At 41.2% G+C, this 15,159-nt stretch overlaps 2 protein-coding genes across 6 annotated transcripts in view; one reads left to right on the forward strand and one right to left on the reverse strand.

The window, feature by feature from the left end:
* The window catches only part of Iftap (intraflagellar transport associated protein), a 74,901-nt gene extending 67,278 nt beyond the window's left edge, over window positions 1–7,623 (reverse strand). For 3 of the 5 annotated variants that reach the window (XM_016002458.3, XM_006983928.3, XM_076570136.1), the window contains exon 1: window positions 7,472–7,623. The gene's annotated coding sequence lies outside the window, so the exon portion shown is untranslated. Of the gene's footprint in view, window positions 1–6,595; window positions 6,673–6,905; window positions 7,346–7,471 lie in introns of those variants that run through there. The other 2 variants (XM_076570135.1, XM_042275793.2) reach the window with 2 other exon arrangements.
* Window positions 7,624–7,920: 297 nt separating this feature from the next.
* Window positions 7,921–9,579, forward strand: Rag2 (recombination activating 2). Its single transcript, XM_006983930.3, has one exon. The coding sequence runs from the start codon at window positions 7,921–7,923 to the stop codon at window positions 9,502–9,504; it is 1,584 nt and encodes a 527-aa protein (XP_006983992.2). The 3' UTR covers window positions 9,505–9,579.
* The last annotated feature ends 5,580 nt before the right edge of the window (window positions 9,580–15,159 follow it).

The raw sequence follows: 15,159 nt of genomic DNA on the forward strand, positions 1-15,159 counted from the left end.
TGGGCTTTAAGAAGGAATGCAATGCTTCTCTTTGCAGCTTTGCCTCCATGTCCACAACTGAGCACCCTGCTGCATGCATACATACAAACTGCCTTTGCCAACATGGTCTCTATCGAGAGAAAAAAAAATCACAAACACCTCTTTCTCTAAAAAGGAACTTTTTATGATTTTTTTCTAGCACATTACAGAACTCTGACATTTTTTGCCACTTTATTTTAAAGCAATGATCTCACATTGAATCAGGGAGTAGGGAACTTGGAGGGGGAAATACCAAGCCCCCGTTCAGGGGTGGGGGGGAGCCTTACTTAACTGTTCTAAATGAAAGGTGACATTTGACAAGGCCTGCTCTTGACAGTCCATCATCCTAACTGTAGATCGCATCCTTTTCTACTTCCCTTTCCTTCCTCTTTTCTCTTTTGTCGGTTTCAGCCATGGCTCCCATTTGCAACTCACAGGACAAGTCAAACTCTCCTGTGTCTGCTGCTTCCCTGAGCATCAGTGCCTCATCACGTGAGACCTAACATCCATGCCATCTCCGTGCTATGAGAAGATGCCACTCCCCTTGGTCCTGTGCCACCATGAAGCTGCTCCTCCACTTAGAGAACAGAGGAGAACCAGCTTAAAGGGAGCAAAGTGAGAGCCTACAAACTGGTGCTCCTCCTCTGCCTCCCCCCACCTCCCCAGCACACAGCCCCTACCCTACATAGGTGTCTGCAGCTGCTACCCTTGGAAAGTTAGTTAACTTTCTGTCCTTAAGAAGTCTGAATATAAAAACAAAGGCACCGGACTTGAAGCTGTCTTTCATCTCTTTGCTTTCCCATTATGCTTCCTTTATTGTCCAATTACAATGTCAGTCTATCCTATTACCGAGCCTTTTATCTCCCCCATGAAATAAAGCTATTTTTATTCTGTAATTAAGTTGACTGGGATTCTTTAGTTCTCCACTCTTTTTTGATTTAAAAAGGGATAAATCAATATATTCCAGGAAGAGTTGGAATCTGATTCTGCCTCAAGGCTTTGAAATGGGTTAAGTAACCTACGATTGTGATTTCCTGATTAATATCTAAGAACTCTAAAGAAAAGCTGAGTGTAAGAAAAATATAAGGTGTGTTTGTTGACAATCAAAAATGGCTGCCTTGGACCGGCAAGATAGCTTAGCAGGGAAGGGCACCTGCTGACAAGCCTGACAACCTGAGTTCAATCCTTGAAACCCGAATGGTAGAAAGAAGGAGAGAACCAACTCCCCAGATTACCCTGACCTCCACACAGATGCCATCACACGCGCGCGCACGCACACACACACACACACACACACACACACACAAATGTAAAAACAATGCCACTTCATTCTACTATAATATATGCTGCTTAAGTGCAAGCCTGGGTTTGCAAGGATTTGGCAGGGGGCGGGGGTGTTTTTTTGTTTTGTTTCCTAATCCCCCACATGACTGAACATGGATTTAAGTCACCAGTGCCCCTTAATCCAAAGGATATGTTCAAAAACCTCCAGTAGATGCCTGAAACTGCAGGTGTATCAGACCCTACATTGACTATGTTTTCCTATCTATAGTTATAATAAGATTTAACTTATAAATTAGACAAAGTGAGAGTGCTTTAAAAAACACACAATAAAACAGAACTAGCTCTGTACTATTTAGAATATACATACGTAAGATCATTCTGTCTCTCATACAATGTTTACCCTTCCTCTTGCGGTGATATGAGATGATATCTAAAGAGAGCACTTTACAGTTTATCCTGTCATATCCAAATTTCCGGTTTCACCTGACCCTTGTGCTTTTGAACCACAGTTAAACAAAGCAAGGGTTACTTAAACGCAAGCACTATAATGCCATTTTGTTTGATCAGTTAACAAAAGAGGCTACTAAGTAAATATTACAGGAGGTAGCTTATACTGTGTGAACATACTGGACAAAGGGATGCCCCATGTCCCAGGCAGGAGACAGAAGAAAGCCAAAGGACATCACTGTGCTCATCAGGGCATTATACAATTTCAAATTCATAACTTGCTTATGCCTGGGATTTTCCATTTAATACCTTTAGATGCCAGAAGACCACAATTTGCTTCCACATAACAGAGAGACCCAAGGAAAGTGAAGGCATGGCTAAGGGAGTGTTACTCTCCTAGTCTCTAGTCACCTCCAGAGATAGATAACCTATTCAAAAACTAAGTAAAGATTGCCAGGTTGATGATGCTACTAAAATCTGAAGGCTAAAACCTTCACCAGAAGCTACTTTAAGAGCAAATGAGGTCTGTTTTGGAAGAACTGTAGCCCCATCCAGCACATCAGCTTTAGGAGTGTGGTCACTGCTACTGTGATTTCAGACATCGCAACCATCACACAATGGTATTAATAGGAAAACGGCCAACCGTCCTTTTTCAGACACACAAAAATCATCACGGAAATACCTAGACAATGATATTTGAAGGACGGACCAACATTTTCAGATGAGAAGAATCAATCAAGGAATTGAGCTGCACATGCATTTTTTAAAAAAAAGTCAACCCTGAAAACAGATCTTAACATTTTCTAAATAAAATTAAGTAGCTGTTCATACAAATGAACCCATAACATCACTCACCCTCAAAATCAAGATGTATTGTGCAAACCCTCTTTCCCACACATGTTCTGTCCAGCAACACTCGGTTCCTTGTTTTAGAGACAACAAAATTGAAGCTCATAAAGGTCACTCTACCGTGAGTGATGGAAGCAAAAACCTGACCAGACCTGTCCACCCCTTGTCACTATCTGTGGGCATCGAAGCTTTGTGCAAGCTGATTAAATGGACCAAGTAGAGTAGGTGCTCTGGGAAACGTTTCTACTCAATGAAATCCTATGCGACTATTAAAACTGTACAAGTGGTTCTGCTAACAAGGCCATATAAAGTTGTAATGCCATCTCTGACCGAGGACGTTCATAAGTTATCTCCTTTCATCTTTCTCCAACAATCACGTGAGGTAAACATTCCTAAAGCAGACTTGAGGGTTAAGATGACTCCACTCTGGAAGACAACAACCCCTATTTTCACAAGCATCACATCGGACATTACACCACAACTGCCTGGCTTAAAGTGGACAGAGGCCCTCAAATAATTAGAACTCTCGCTTCTTAGTCTGTACTAAAGAAAACTGGGTCATAGAAGAGACATTCTGATCTCCGCTTCAAAACAGATAATTTCCCACTTGATTCACAATAGTGTTCGTTTAAACCAAGCTTGTGATACTCATTTTGTGTTTTTCTAAAATGTTTTTAACTTTAATACATCAAGTTTCCATTAGACTTTGTCTTTACAAATGACCAGTGACTCAGGACTTACATTTTCAATCTGTCAGTAATGAAATGGTTAAACTTGCGGGTAACACCCTGGTGGATATCTCTCTCCCTCAACCACCAAAGTGGGGGAGGGGGGGGTTGTCACAGTCAGTTACTCCCGTTACACCAGCGTTCACTGGAACATCTGGAGGCACACAAACACTCTACCCTTCGGCCGTCAGCTTGCCACAGTCACACTAAACAGTCAGCGACTCTTCCCCAAGTACCGAGTTTAATTCCTGGCTTAGCCGCAAGGATTCAGAGAGGGATAAGCAGCCCCTCTGGCCTTCAGGTAGGTCCAATACCTTCATTTCTAGCAAAGCGAAAAGATGGGAACCTATGTTTATAAACTTTAAGGGACTGTTGATGCCACAGTAAAGCAGTATGCTGGCTACGGATGAACAGGGCATCTGGCTAGGGAAAGAAGTACTATAGATCTTGGAAGTACGGGGTGGCTTGGCCTCCAGCTACCGCAAGGATTAACTGCGATTCCTTCAGGGTATTATTATTAATCTTGGGACATAAATGATCCTCCGGCATCAGCACAGGAAGACAGGCCTAATCCTGGTCTCAAGGCCAGCAGAAATCAAATAGCTATACCTCTAACCTGATTAACTGTGCAAACAGTGTTAACTCACACACTAAGTGGTCGCAGTGCATGGGGTACTTGCTATTTTGGAGTCAGGAAACACAGGCAATGCTGATCTGTAAGATTTAGTGCTTCAGAGTAGACTATCTGTCTCTGGAGAGAAAGTCAGTTCAGACACAGGAAACTGCAAACCCAGACCTCACACCATTAGTTCTCTTCTGATAATACTCAACTATGCCCTGGCTTCAAAGTGAGTGAGTGAACATTGCCCTGCTGGGGAATGCTAGCACAGGGCTGAGGAAACTGTGCTAAGGGGATTGGCCCTGTATTCCTTCCTTTTAAAAAGAATCTTTAATGTGTTGACTTTGAAATTTCCCTGAGTTGAAAAGCAGTCTTTTTCCTTCTTCAATCTGCCTGATATTTTTGTCTATTAAAAGAGAAACCTTCAGTGGGTTATTTTAGATCTAGCATAATTTTTAAGCAACTTTTAAAACCCTAGATGTAACTAATATAGTTACATATTAAAGCCATGGAAAAGATAATTGTCAACTCCAGTAAAAAATAGATGCACTGAAATTTCAACATCTCAGTATGTCAAAAATGCTAAAATACCCCCAATGCTCCTATTATTTAGATATATGAACCGTCTGACTAAAACAGATCATCTAAGATTTAAATGGCAAACCCTTGCCTATGTTCCAAGAGGAGACAATGTAGCTAGGACTCCAAGTTTGCTACAAAATGGACAATCTTCCCTATGCACTGCTCAAGAAATTGCTTCTATCTAATCCATATTATTCCAAATCTCTATGACAACCTTCACATAGCACAGAAGGCTACAGTGAATTCTCTCTCTCTCTCTCTCTCTCTCTCTCTCTCTCTCTCTCTCTCTCTCTCTCTCTCTCTCCCCATCCCTCCCCTTCCTCCCTCCTTCCCTCCCTTCCTCCCTCCCTCCCTCCCCCCTCTTCCCTTGGGATCTGGAACCCACTGTCCCTGTACAACTTGTTCTATGATCCTGGATCCATTCTCCTGAGTGTTTAAAGTAAGTAAGCTTTGAACTCAGTGCTGCTCCGCCCAAATGAGGCAAAGCTCTGAAAATAATCACTCTGCATGGACAGTGTAATTGTCTATGGTTTTCACTTCCTGAATTAGGGGGTCAACCTTTTCTTTTAGTTCCTATGGGCAGAATGTTCTCAGTTGAGAGAAGATCCTCTCTTATGCATACTTGAACAGCCCAAGAATAAATTAAACATTTTCCCAGGTTATTTCACAATCAGAGCAAGTTGCTGGATCTACAAACCACCATGGCCTGAGGAAGGGGGGCTTGCTTTCATAGCTCCAGAAATAATCTGTCTCAGGCACCATTTTCTCTCTTGACTTAAGTCTATGAAAGAATATTAAAATATCATGTCTTGAGTACTCTCTCGAGTAAACTATAAGTCATAGCTGCAAGCGAATATTTGCATGTATTAATTAATTAATGACGTAAACTACAGACATGCTTCAGGGATAGATATATGTGTGTGTGTGTGTGTGTGTGTGTGTGTGTGTGTGTGTGTGTGTATGATATTACATGACCCAAGGAACATTTGCAGGAGGAACAGAAATATAGTGTCCAGTAACATTTGCTGACTAATTTCTGTGCACCAGGGACTACGCCTTATAATCGGCATGTGCTAACTTACGTCACAAAGCAATTCAATGAATAGGTTCTAATATTATCCCCATTTTCAGATAAAAGAGAGAAAAATCGGTTGTCAAGGTTGATTACAAAGGAACTAGGTGGTAGAGTTGCAGATTCAGACTCACCAAGTCTAACTTTGGATCTTGCACACACCACGATGGCTTACAGAGGGAATGACAAGAACAAAATGCCCCTTGTTATTTAAACTGAGTCACCACCAATACCTGTGGCTTATAAATTTATCCGACTATTATTAGTTCAAAAGTCTATCATTGGCACCACCCCCTCTACTGCTCGGAGAACAACTTGAAGGAAGGGAGGGAGCCAAAAGAATGTTAAGAGCCAGAGGATAGAGGGGCTGTGAAAAGCTCTCTTTAAGGTATGGCACAGGCACTACAATCACGAACTCACGGTGGCTGTGGTTTCCTAGACTGGGCCTGCACAACACTGGCCCCATCAACAGCCAATGCATGCGACGGGAGCTCACGAGGCCCTGCTCCACTCTGCAGCACTACTGACTACTGATAGATTTGGAGAGAGAAGGAGCCACTGCCTTCAGATATGCACCCATTCGGGAGCACTCCAAGCTTCTACAGACAGTTCCAACCCCACGGTCACACAGATGTCTCTGGTTAAATTCAGTGGGTCACAAAACAAAACAACAACAACAACAACAACAAAAGGTTTATCTCTCTACATCCACTGACCAAATCCCAACATCCTATAACCCCTTCCAAACATCTCCAGCATCATTCACGTGTGATGTCATTAGCAGCAGATAACTGAGCCCTAACAGCCTTGTTGTCTATTAGTTCAAGGACAATGGTATCTACCATTTACTGTGTTCCAGCCCTGTTCTGAGTCCTCTGCAATTCTTAAATTACTAATCATAACTAATATCAACCTATGTGGGTAAAATTACCTCATTTTACAGATGAGGAAATTGAGCCATAGAGTTAAACAGCTTGCTCAAAGTCAAGTAGTTACTAAGTGACAGCCAGGATTTGATTGCACCGGGTCCTAGTCTTGACCATTGTTTTATTCTGTTTTTTAAACAACTTACTCTAAAAAAAAAAAAAAAAAAAAAAAAAATCAATCTTATTTTGTTTCAACATTTAGTGCCAAAACAGAGTGTTTCACATCTGCAAGCAGCAAGAGTACTTCATCTCTCTCTAAGGTAGGTAACAGAACAAACTTCCCAAGCTTACTCTATATGATAAGTATTTCTTAACGGCAGTACAATACGAAAAGGACCCCTTTTTGTACTCGATATAAAATTACTCAAGAATCATCTCACAGTTCGTGGGCTGGAAGTGATCTGAAACTAGGTGTTGGAGCAGGGGGGTATTTCAGGAACTGTCTCTGCTTCGCTCAAGAATCCTCAAAACAAGAAGAAAGGAAAAGCTGCTGAGCAGGAAGGGGGGCGGGGGTCTTCTAAAGTGTCCCTTGCAACCGCCTAATTACCACACTTCCGTTAGTAAGTGCAGGAGTGGGGGAAAAAATCATTTTCAAACAGCTTCTCCCCTGCGTGCCAAGTATTCTGAGACACATCTTTTGGTTCTGAAAGACAGTCAACTTTCCTAACTCCCTGTCCCAGCAAGCGAAGAGTCCTCAGGGTGCAATTCTGAGTCTCGCTTCAATACATCCAGAGTGGAGTCAGTAAAGACGACTCAACCATGGCTTCCCTTCAGACTGCGGTTTCCAGGCAACCACACTTTGGCCAGAAGTAAGTGTGCCTCCTGCCAGGACACCCCACTAAGAGTTCCAGGAGCTGCGGCTATTCCTGAGCACAGGTTTGCAGGAGCCCCTCCTGGTACTCTTGCCTTCCAGCGCCCCGTTGTCGGCAGGGGGGCGCTTTCTCACCTCCGTTCCCTAGCTGTCCGTCACCTTGGCGCCCATCTAGTCACTTCGCACTTTTGGAGTCCTTATCCAGTGAGCCTAAGAAGGCTCCAGTCCTGAAGCAACAAGGAGACAGACCATAGAAAACGGATTCCTGGGAAATGTAGTTCTACTGGCTCCTATGCACGGGCTCTCTAGGAAAAAAGGACTACAGTTCCCAGAAATCAAAGCGAAGCGAGTCCGCCACTAAAATATGTCCCAGCGGTTAGAATTGAATTAAGTAGGAAAGGTCTGTGACTCTTCGCTTCCTGATTTGAGGTCTTACAGTTCTAGGACAAGCATGCTAAATGGTTTTTCTCTTAAACAAGCCTTTTGCATGTGAGAAAATATAAACATAATGATGTATACCAAAAGGTATTTTAAGATTGCGTTTTATACTTCTTTCAGATAAAAGACCTAACTCACAAGCAAAAATGTCCCTGCAGATGATAACAGTGGGTCATAATATAGCCTTAATTCAACCAGGCTTCTCACTGATGAATTTTGATGGTCAAGTTTTCTTCTTTGGCCAAAAGGGCTGGCCCAAGAGATCCTGTCCTACTGGAGTCTTCCATTTTGATATAAAGCAAAATCATCTCAAACTGAAGCCTGCGGTTTTCTCTAAAGACTCCTGCTACCTTCCACCGCTTCGCTACCCAGCTACTTGTTCTTACAAAGACAGCTTAGAGTCTGAAAAGCATCAATATATCATCCACGGAGGGAAAACACCAAACAATGAGCTCTCTGATAAGATTTATATCATGTCTGTTGCTTGCAAGAACAACAAAAAAGTTACTTTCCGTTGTACAGAGAAAGATTTAGTAGGAGATGTCCCCGAAGCCAGATATGGTCATTCCATTGATGTGGTGTACAGTCGAGGGAAAAGTATGGGTGTTCTCTTCGGAGGACGTTCATACATGCCTTCTACCCAGAGAACCACAGAAAAATGGAATAGTGTAACTGACTGCCTGCCCCATGTTTTCTTGGTAGATTTTGAATTTGGGTGTGCTACATCATACATTCTTCCAGAACTTCAGGACGGGCTGTCTTTTCATGTTTCTATTGCCAGAAATGATACCATTTACATTTTAGGAGGACATTCACTTGCCAATAACATCCGCCCTGCCAACCTGTATAGAATAAGGGTAGATCTCCCCCTGGGAAGCCCAGCAGTAAACTGCACGGTCTTGCCAGGAGGAATCTCTGTCTCCAGTGCAATCCTCACTCAAACAAATAATGATGAATTTGTTATTGTTGGTGGTTATCAGCTGGAAAATCAAAAAAGGATGGTCTGCAACGTTGTCTCTCTAGGGAACGACACAATAGAAATTAGTGAAATGGAGACCCCCGATTGGACCCCAGATATTAAACATAGCAAAATATGGTTTGGAAGCAGCATGGGAAATGGGACTGTTTTCCTTGGCATACCAGGAGACAATAAGCAGGCCATGTCAGAAGCATTCTATTTCTATATGTTGAAATGCTCTGAAGATGATGTGAGTGAAGAGCAGAAAATCTTCACAAGCAGTCAGACATCAACAGAAGATCCTGGGGACTCCACTCCCTTTGAAGATTCAGAAGAGTTTTGTTTCAGTGCAGAAGCAACTAGTTTTGATGGTGATGATGAATTTGACACCTACAATGAAGATGACGAGGATGATGAGTCTGTAACTGGCTACTGGATAACATGCTGCCCTACTTGTGATGTGGACATCAATACTTGGGTCCCATTCTATTCAACTGAGCTCAATAAGCCTGCTATGATCTACTGTTCTCATGGAGATGGGCACTGGGTTCATGCCCAGTGCATGGATCTGGCAGAACGCACACTCATCCACTTGTCAGAAGGAAGTAACAAATATTACTGCAATGAGCATGTACAGATAGCAAGAGCATTACAAACTCCCAAAAGAAGTCTGTCCTTACAAAAACCTCCAATGAAATCGCTCCACAAAAAAGGTTCTGGGAAAGTCTTGACTCCTGCTAAGAAATCCTTTCTTAGAAGGTTGTTTGATTAGTTTAGCAAAAGCTCCTCAAATTCAGGTGCACTGACGTACATTTTAAATCATAATAGTGACATAAATGATATTTTGATTTTTTTGTTTACTGAAAAATCTCTGTGCTGTGTTTTGGTTGTATGAATTAAGTGCTAGATTTAATTCGTGTTAAATATAGTTATTTTAACATGTGTGTTTTTAACATTTTATTCAAAAATTTCTTAAATGAGAAATGTTATCTAATTTTATTCAGAATAACAGTTATAAAGTATGCATAGAACTCTTGCATTATTTTGTAACAATCTACATGTTGAATAGTAATTAGATCCCAATAAATAAACTAATGCACAAATGAATTAAATTGTTTTTGTATAATAAGTAGCTTATAGTTGGTTTAAAAAGTTAAAACCAAGATCAACTACATCCCACACTGCTGCTCTTTATAAACTTTAAGGCAGCCCTTTAAATTATACCTATGAACTGAAATACATCTATATTCCCGGCAGTAACACAAAGGAAAAATTAATCTACATCAAGCCAGGAATAATGACACATGCCTGTAATCCTGTCACTTGGGAAGTGGAGGCAGGTGAACTGTGAGTTTGATTCTGGCCTAGGCTACATTGTATCAGAAAAACTCAAAGGCAGGCCTTGATAGAAAACAGAGCACTGGTAGAACTGTCACCTACTATGGTGGTTTGAATGAAAATGGTCCCCATAAGCTCATAGGGAGTGGCACTATTAGGAAGTGTGGCCTTATTGGAGTAGGTGTGGCCTTGTTGTAGGAAGTGTGTCACTGGGGATGGGCTTTGAGGTTTCAGATGCTCAAGCCAGGTCCAGCATCATTCTCTTTTCCTGCTGCCTGTCAATCCAGATGTAGAACTCTTGGCTCTTTCTCCAGCATCATGTCTGCCTGCATGCTGTCATGCTTCCTACCATGATGACAATAGACTAAACTTCTGAATTGCAAGCCTGCCTCAGTTAAGTGTTTCTCTTTATAAGAATTACAGTGATCATGGTCTCTCTTCACAGCAATAGAAACCCTGAGACACCTACTATGCCCAAAGACCTGAATTCAATACTGTGATACATTTTCTTGAATTATCTACATGTATTTCAGAAGGGTTAAAACATATTCCAACAATAAACTTTTGTCTGAATCACTTTGGGACTCATTTTAAATCCCTTCAAAATCAATGGTTCATCCCTTTGAAATTGCTCAACTGTTGTCTCTCTTCTTCATTAAAGACAGTTATCTCTGGAAACATTTAAATGTCATTCAAGGCCCTGAATATTACATTATCATTTTAAGTAAAAAGTGAAACATGAACATGAGCTTATATAATGGTTTTGGACTTTCACTCTCAGAAGGGTTCTAATGCTAAGTCCTAAATCGTTTTCAAAATAGTATAAGAAGGATATCAAGAAATATGCTATCAGTGAAAAGAAAATTTTCATATTCCATGAATGAAAACTCTTCATTTCTTGTATCAAAATCACCAAATCCCTCATCGTGGCTTGACATGATTCTTTAGTTCCTTCCCTTCCTTCCCTGAATCCTCTGTGTATTTGAGTTCCATAATTGTTCAACATCCTTTCTCAAAAAATAAAAATAAGGTGAATGGCGCCTGAGGAAAAATGACATTTGAAGTTGACCTCTGACCTCCACATACATATGCATATATGTGCACATGCTTCTGCACACACATAACCATGTACACATATGGACATACACAACTTTTTTTAATTCCAAGGTTCACATTAAACATGGAACCTGCACAAAACAACAAAACTCATCTCTAGAGAACTTGTTGTCTCACTATAGAAAGAGGCCAAGGACAGGGCAGGCAAGGTATAGGAAACACATCTGTATGTACTTGAGCTGTTTATGTAGGAAAGGATGTCCATGCAATATTAACTCTTTTCTAATCTGGAATATGCTGATAAAATACAAAATAGGGCCAAAATATCTCAAATACTGTATCTCATATCAACCTTTGCTGAAGAATTACTGTGGCAAAGATTTTTTAAATCTAGACTAAACCATTTGAAGTGATATACAGAATGTATAGTGAGCACTCCAAAAAGAAATGGGGATCTGTGTTGTAAAGGATGACCAAATCATTTGTGACAACTTTAAGACAACTCTGTCTTAAAGACAGAGATGGAAAGATAATTATAGAAACTGATCAATTCATCAGACTTTGACCTGACCTCAGTATAGAAATACACAGATCTTAGCTTTCAAGTAAATTAAAATATGTGTGTACATGCATGTGTGTGCTTGTGTGTGTGTGTATGTGTCTGTCTTTCTATCTGTCTGTGTACACACATGTTCCTCTGTGTTTGTGTCCACATGTGTGAGGGTGTACACCTGTGTGTGAGCATGTGTGAGTGTGTGCTTGTACGTGGAGGCCACAAGACAACCACAGGTGTCATTTTTCAGATGCCCTCCACCTTTTTGTGACAGAGTTTCTGTCTGGCCTGGAACCAGCCAGGTAAGTTAGACTAGCTGACCATCCGACACTGCCTTGTCTCCACCTCCCCTCACTGACATTTAGAGAAGATTCCAGCACCCTGGCTTTTTATGTGGGTTCTGGGGATCAAACTTCCCACTCCCTTACAAGCCAAGCACTGTAACAATCAAGCTATCACTCCAGTCTGAAATGAATTGGTTTTTTTAAGTCAGAAATACATTGTCATCATCAGGAGAGGATAGAAAGCAATAAAAGGAGAGAGGAAAATTCCATGGACAGAAGGGGAGAGAGCAGGGGAAGAAACAGCATCATGAAAAGAGGAGACTTTTGATACTAATGACCCTGCTTCATCTCGTCCCACCTAGGCTGGGCATAGTTGTCTGAGAGAGTGAGATATTAATTTGTAGGCAATGTACCACTGAAGCAAAAGGGGATGTTAAACTTGCCTCCAGTTCCTTTAAATACACACACATAACCTTTCTCATACCTGCACAGAGCCTTCTGAGCTCAATACTTTCCAAGAGCATCCCCTTGTGCCTTGCTCCAGCATGGTTTAGACTGCATCACGTGACCACCTCAGACTCTTTGATGGTTTTCTTTTACACACAGGGTATGTCCACTGGGTCCTGCATGATAAAGCTTCTGCCTGATTCTCCAGTAGTCCAACCCCTCCTCCTCAGTCTGTTACTGCCCACTTGTCTTTCTTAAATTCCCAAACACTCTGAATGCTTTCCTACCTCAGTTTCCCATTGGCTGTCTGCTCTAGGTAACTGCCCTAACCTCATCCCTCACTCAATCTGTATATTACCCTATAACTGCATTCCGTCTGTCTCCACTTAACTATCCTTTCTTCCCAGGTGCTCTTTTCTGATGCTGCAATTTAAATTCTGCTGTCACATTGTACTCTATACTTATCTATTGTAATTGCTAATCTAGTGCTTTTCCTCCTCCACAGCACTGGAGTATGATACCAAGCACTCATTAGTCTTTTTGTTGATTTGATGTCTAGCTCCTTGTGAGCCCAAACTATGCTACTTGCCACTATAGATCAGTATCAGCCATACATTGCCTGCTTAGAAAAAGCATCCCATAAATACTTAAAATGGAGGCTGATAATCTGCTAAAGGAGAAAAGTTACCTACAGGCTTACATAGCTGCAAAGTCTCAGAGCCACAACAATGATGGCACCAGCAAGATACCCCAACTGTGTAATAATGGAAGTTGGGGTAAACTAACAGCTGTCTAATTGGATCTAAAGCCCATTCAGTTAGTGGAAACTCATGTGTAATACTGTAAACCTGGCCAGGAGCTCATGTTTAGAGATGCCATTGAGACTAAAAGAGGGTCTACTACTAGCATATTACTAAAGTAATATAGTTTTCAATTAACTTCTAAATGTCCACCCTTATACACATAGACCACTGCATCTCTCACCCCTCATCAAAAAGCTTCTTTTTGCAGCAGACAGAATCTATTAAAGATATCCACAATTGGTCAAAATGCAGAAAATGGGTAACCTTGGGGCACCTAGCCTCCCAAATGGGACATCCCTAACACAACCCTGAAGTCTAAATCTCAGGGGGAAATCTCAGAAAGGGAGATGGAAAGAGTCCTAAAAGCCTGTGAACTGGAACAACTGCTACGTGATAGTTTCTTCTGGACAGGACAGGGATGTTACTCCCATGGATTCTCAATAACATGGCTACCCTCTGAGTCCTGCAAAGACCACACCAATCAACATGTAAACATGGATGAAAGAAAATTTCAAAGTTCCCTTTCCCACAGATGACCTACAGGAAGTCAGTGGCTGCTGACGGAGGGAAAACCACTTTTATTTTGTTTTGTTTTAAGGTGATGGTGGTGGTGGTGGTGGTGGTGGTGGTGGTGGTGGTGGTGGTGGTGGTGGTGGTGGTGGTCTTGTTGTTGTTTCAGAGATGATACTCCAATCCTATATCCTCAGTCCTAAACACAGCAAATAAGGGAAACACTAATTGTACTTAGTAGGTTGTGTGTACGTATACATGTATATGTATGTATGTGTATATGTATATATATGTATATATATATATGTAGCTGGAAGTTTTCCTGTGCCCGCCCAGCTCCCACGGCCTCAAGGTCCCAAGTAAACACACAGAGGCTTATATTAATTAAAACTGCTTGGCCATTAGCTCAGACTAACTACTGACTAGCTCTTACACTTCAAGTCAGCCCATTTTTGTTAATCTATATGTCACCACATTTTCCATGACTTTACCTGTGTGCCATTACATGCTGCTCCCTGGACAGTGGGCTGGTGTCTCCTCTGCTTCTCCTTTCTCATCCTGTCTATATGTTTTGATTTCCTGCCTCCCTCTAAGCTGCCTTGCCTTAGGCCAAATGGCTTTATTTACTAACCAATCAGAGCAACATATATTCACAGCATACAGAAAGACATTCCCCCATCATATATATATGTATATTTTTATGTATATTTTTTATGTATAACAAAAGCTTATATATAATAACAAAAGCTTTTATACATATAAAACAAAAACAATATATATATAGAAAACAAAAATAAAGACACAAGAAATTATACATTTGAGAGAGGCAACTGGAAGATACAGGAAAGAAAGAGGAGGGAGTGGGGTTGAAAATTATGCAAATGCAATGTATTCACATATGAATCTTCAAATAAATAAAAGAGAGGCTAAAGTACTTAGAAATGTTATCATAAAGAATATGAACATCATTGGGCCTTACTTTTAAGTAAGGGAACACTACATTCTCAAAAGCAGGATTAATATTTGATTATTCAGAAGCATCACCAGGGGCTGGCTAGCTTGCTACTAATCATGATCCCAGTTTCTTGGAGAATGGGATAGAGATGATAAATTAGTATAAGGTAGGGCAACTGGGTCTTGGGGACAAGCTATTTGCTGTAAGTACAGAATTTTTTTTCAGAATTTTAAGAACTGATGTAGCTATAAAGAGAGCCAAATGGAATCCCAGTCTAAAGTGAAATGGAACATGGAAGTGTTCAGTTAAGTGACAGGGAGAGTCATGCAAAGCTACACAGAGTAGACTGTAAAGATATGGTTCTGGCTAAGATATACATCCCTGGCCTCTTGTGAAAATGGAGGTCACAGAAGTGAAAATGGAGGTCACAGAAGTACCTGGTGCAAAAGAATAGAATGTGGCAACATGCGTAAAGTGCTTA

The sequence above is a fragment of the Peromyscus maniculatus genome, chromosome 4 (assembly GCF_049852395.1).
Source record: "Peromyscus maniculatus bairdii isolate BWxNUB_F1_BW_parent chromosome 4, HU_Pman_BW_mat_3.1, whole genome shotgun sequence".
Classification (NCBI taxonomy): Eukaryota; Metazoa; Chordata; class Mammalia; order Rodentia; family Cricetidae; genus Peromyscus; species Peromyscus maniculatus.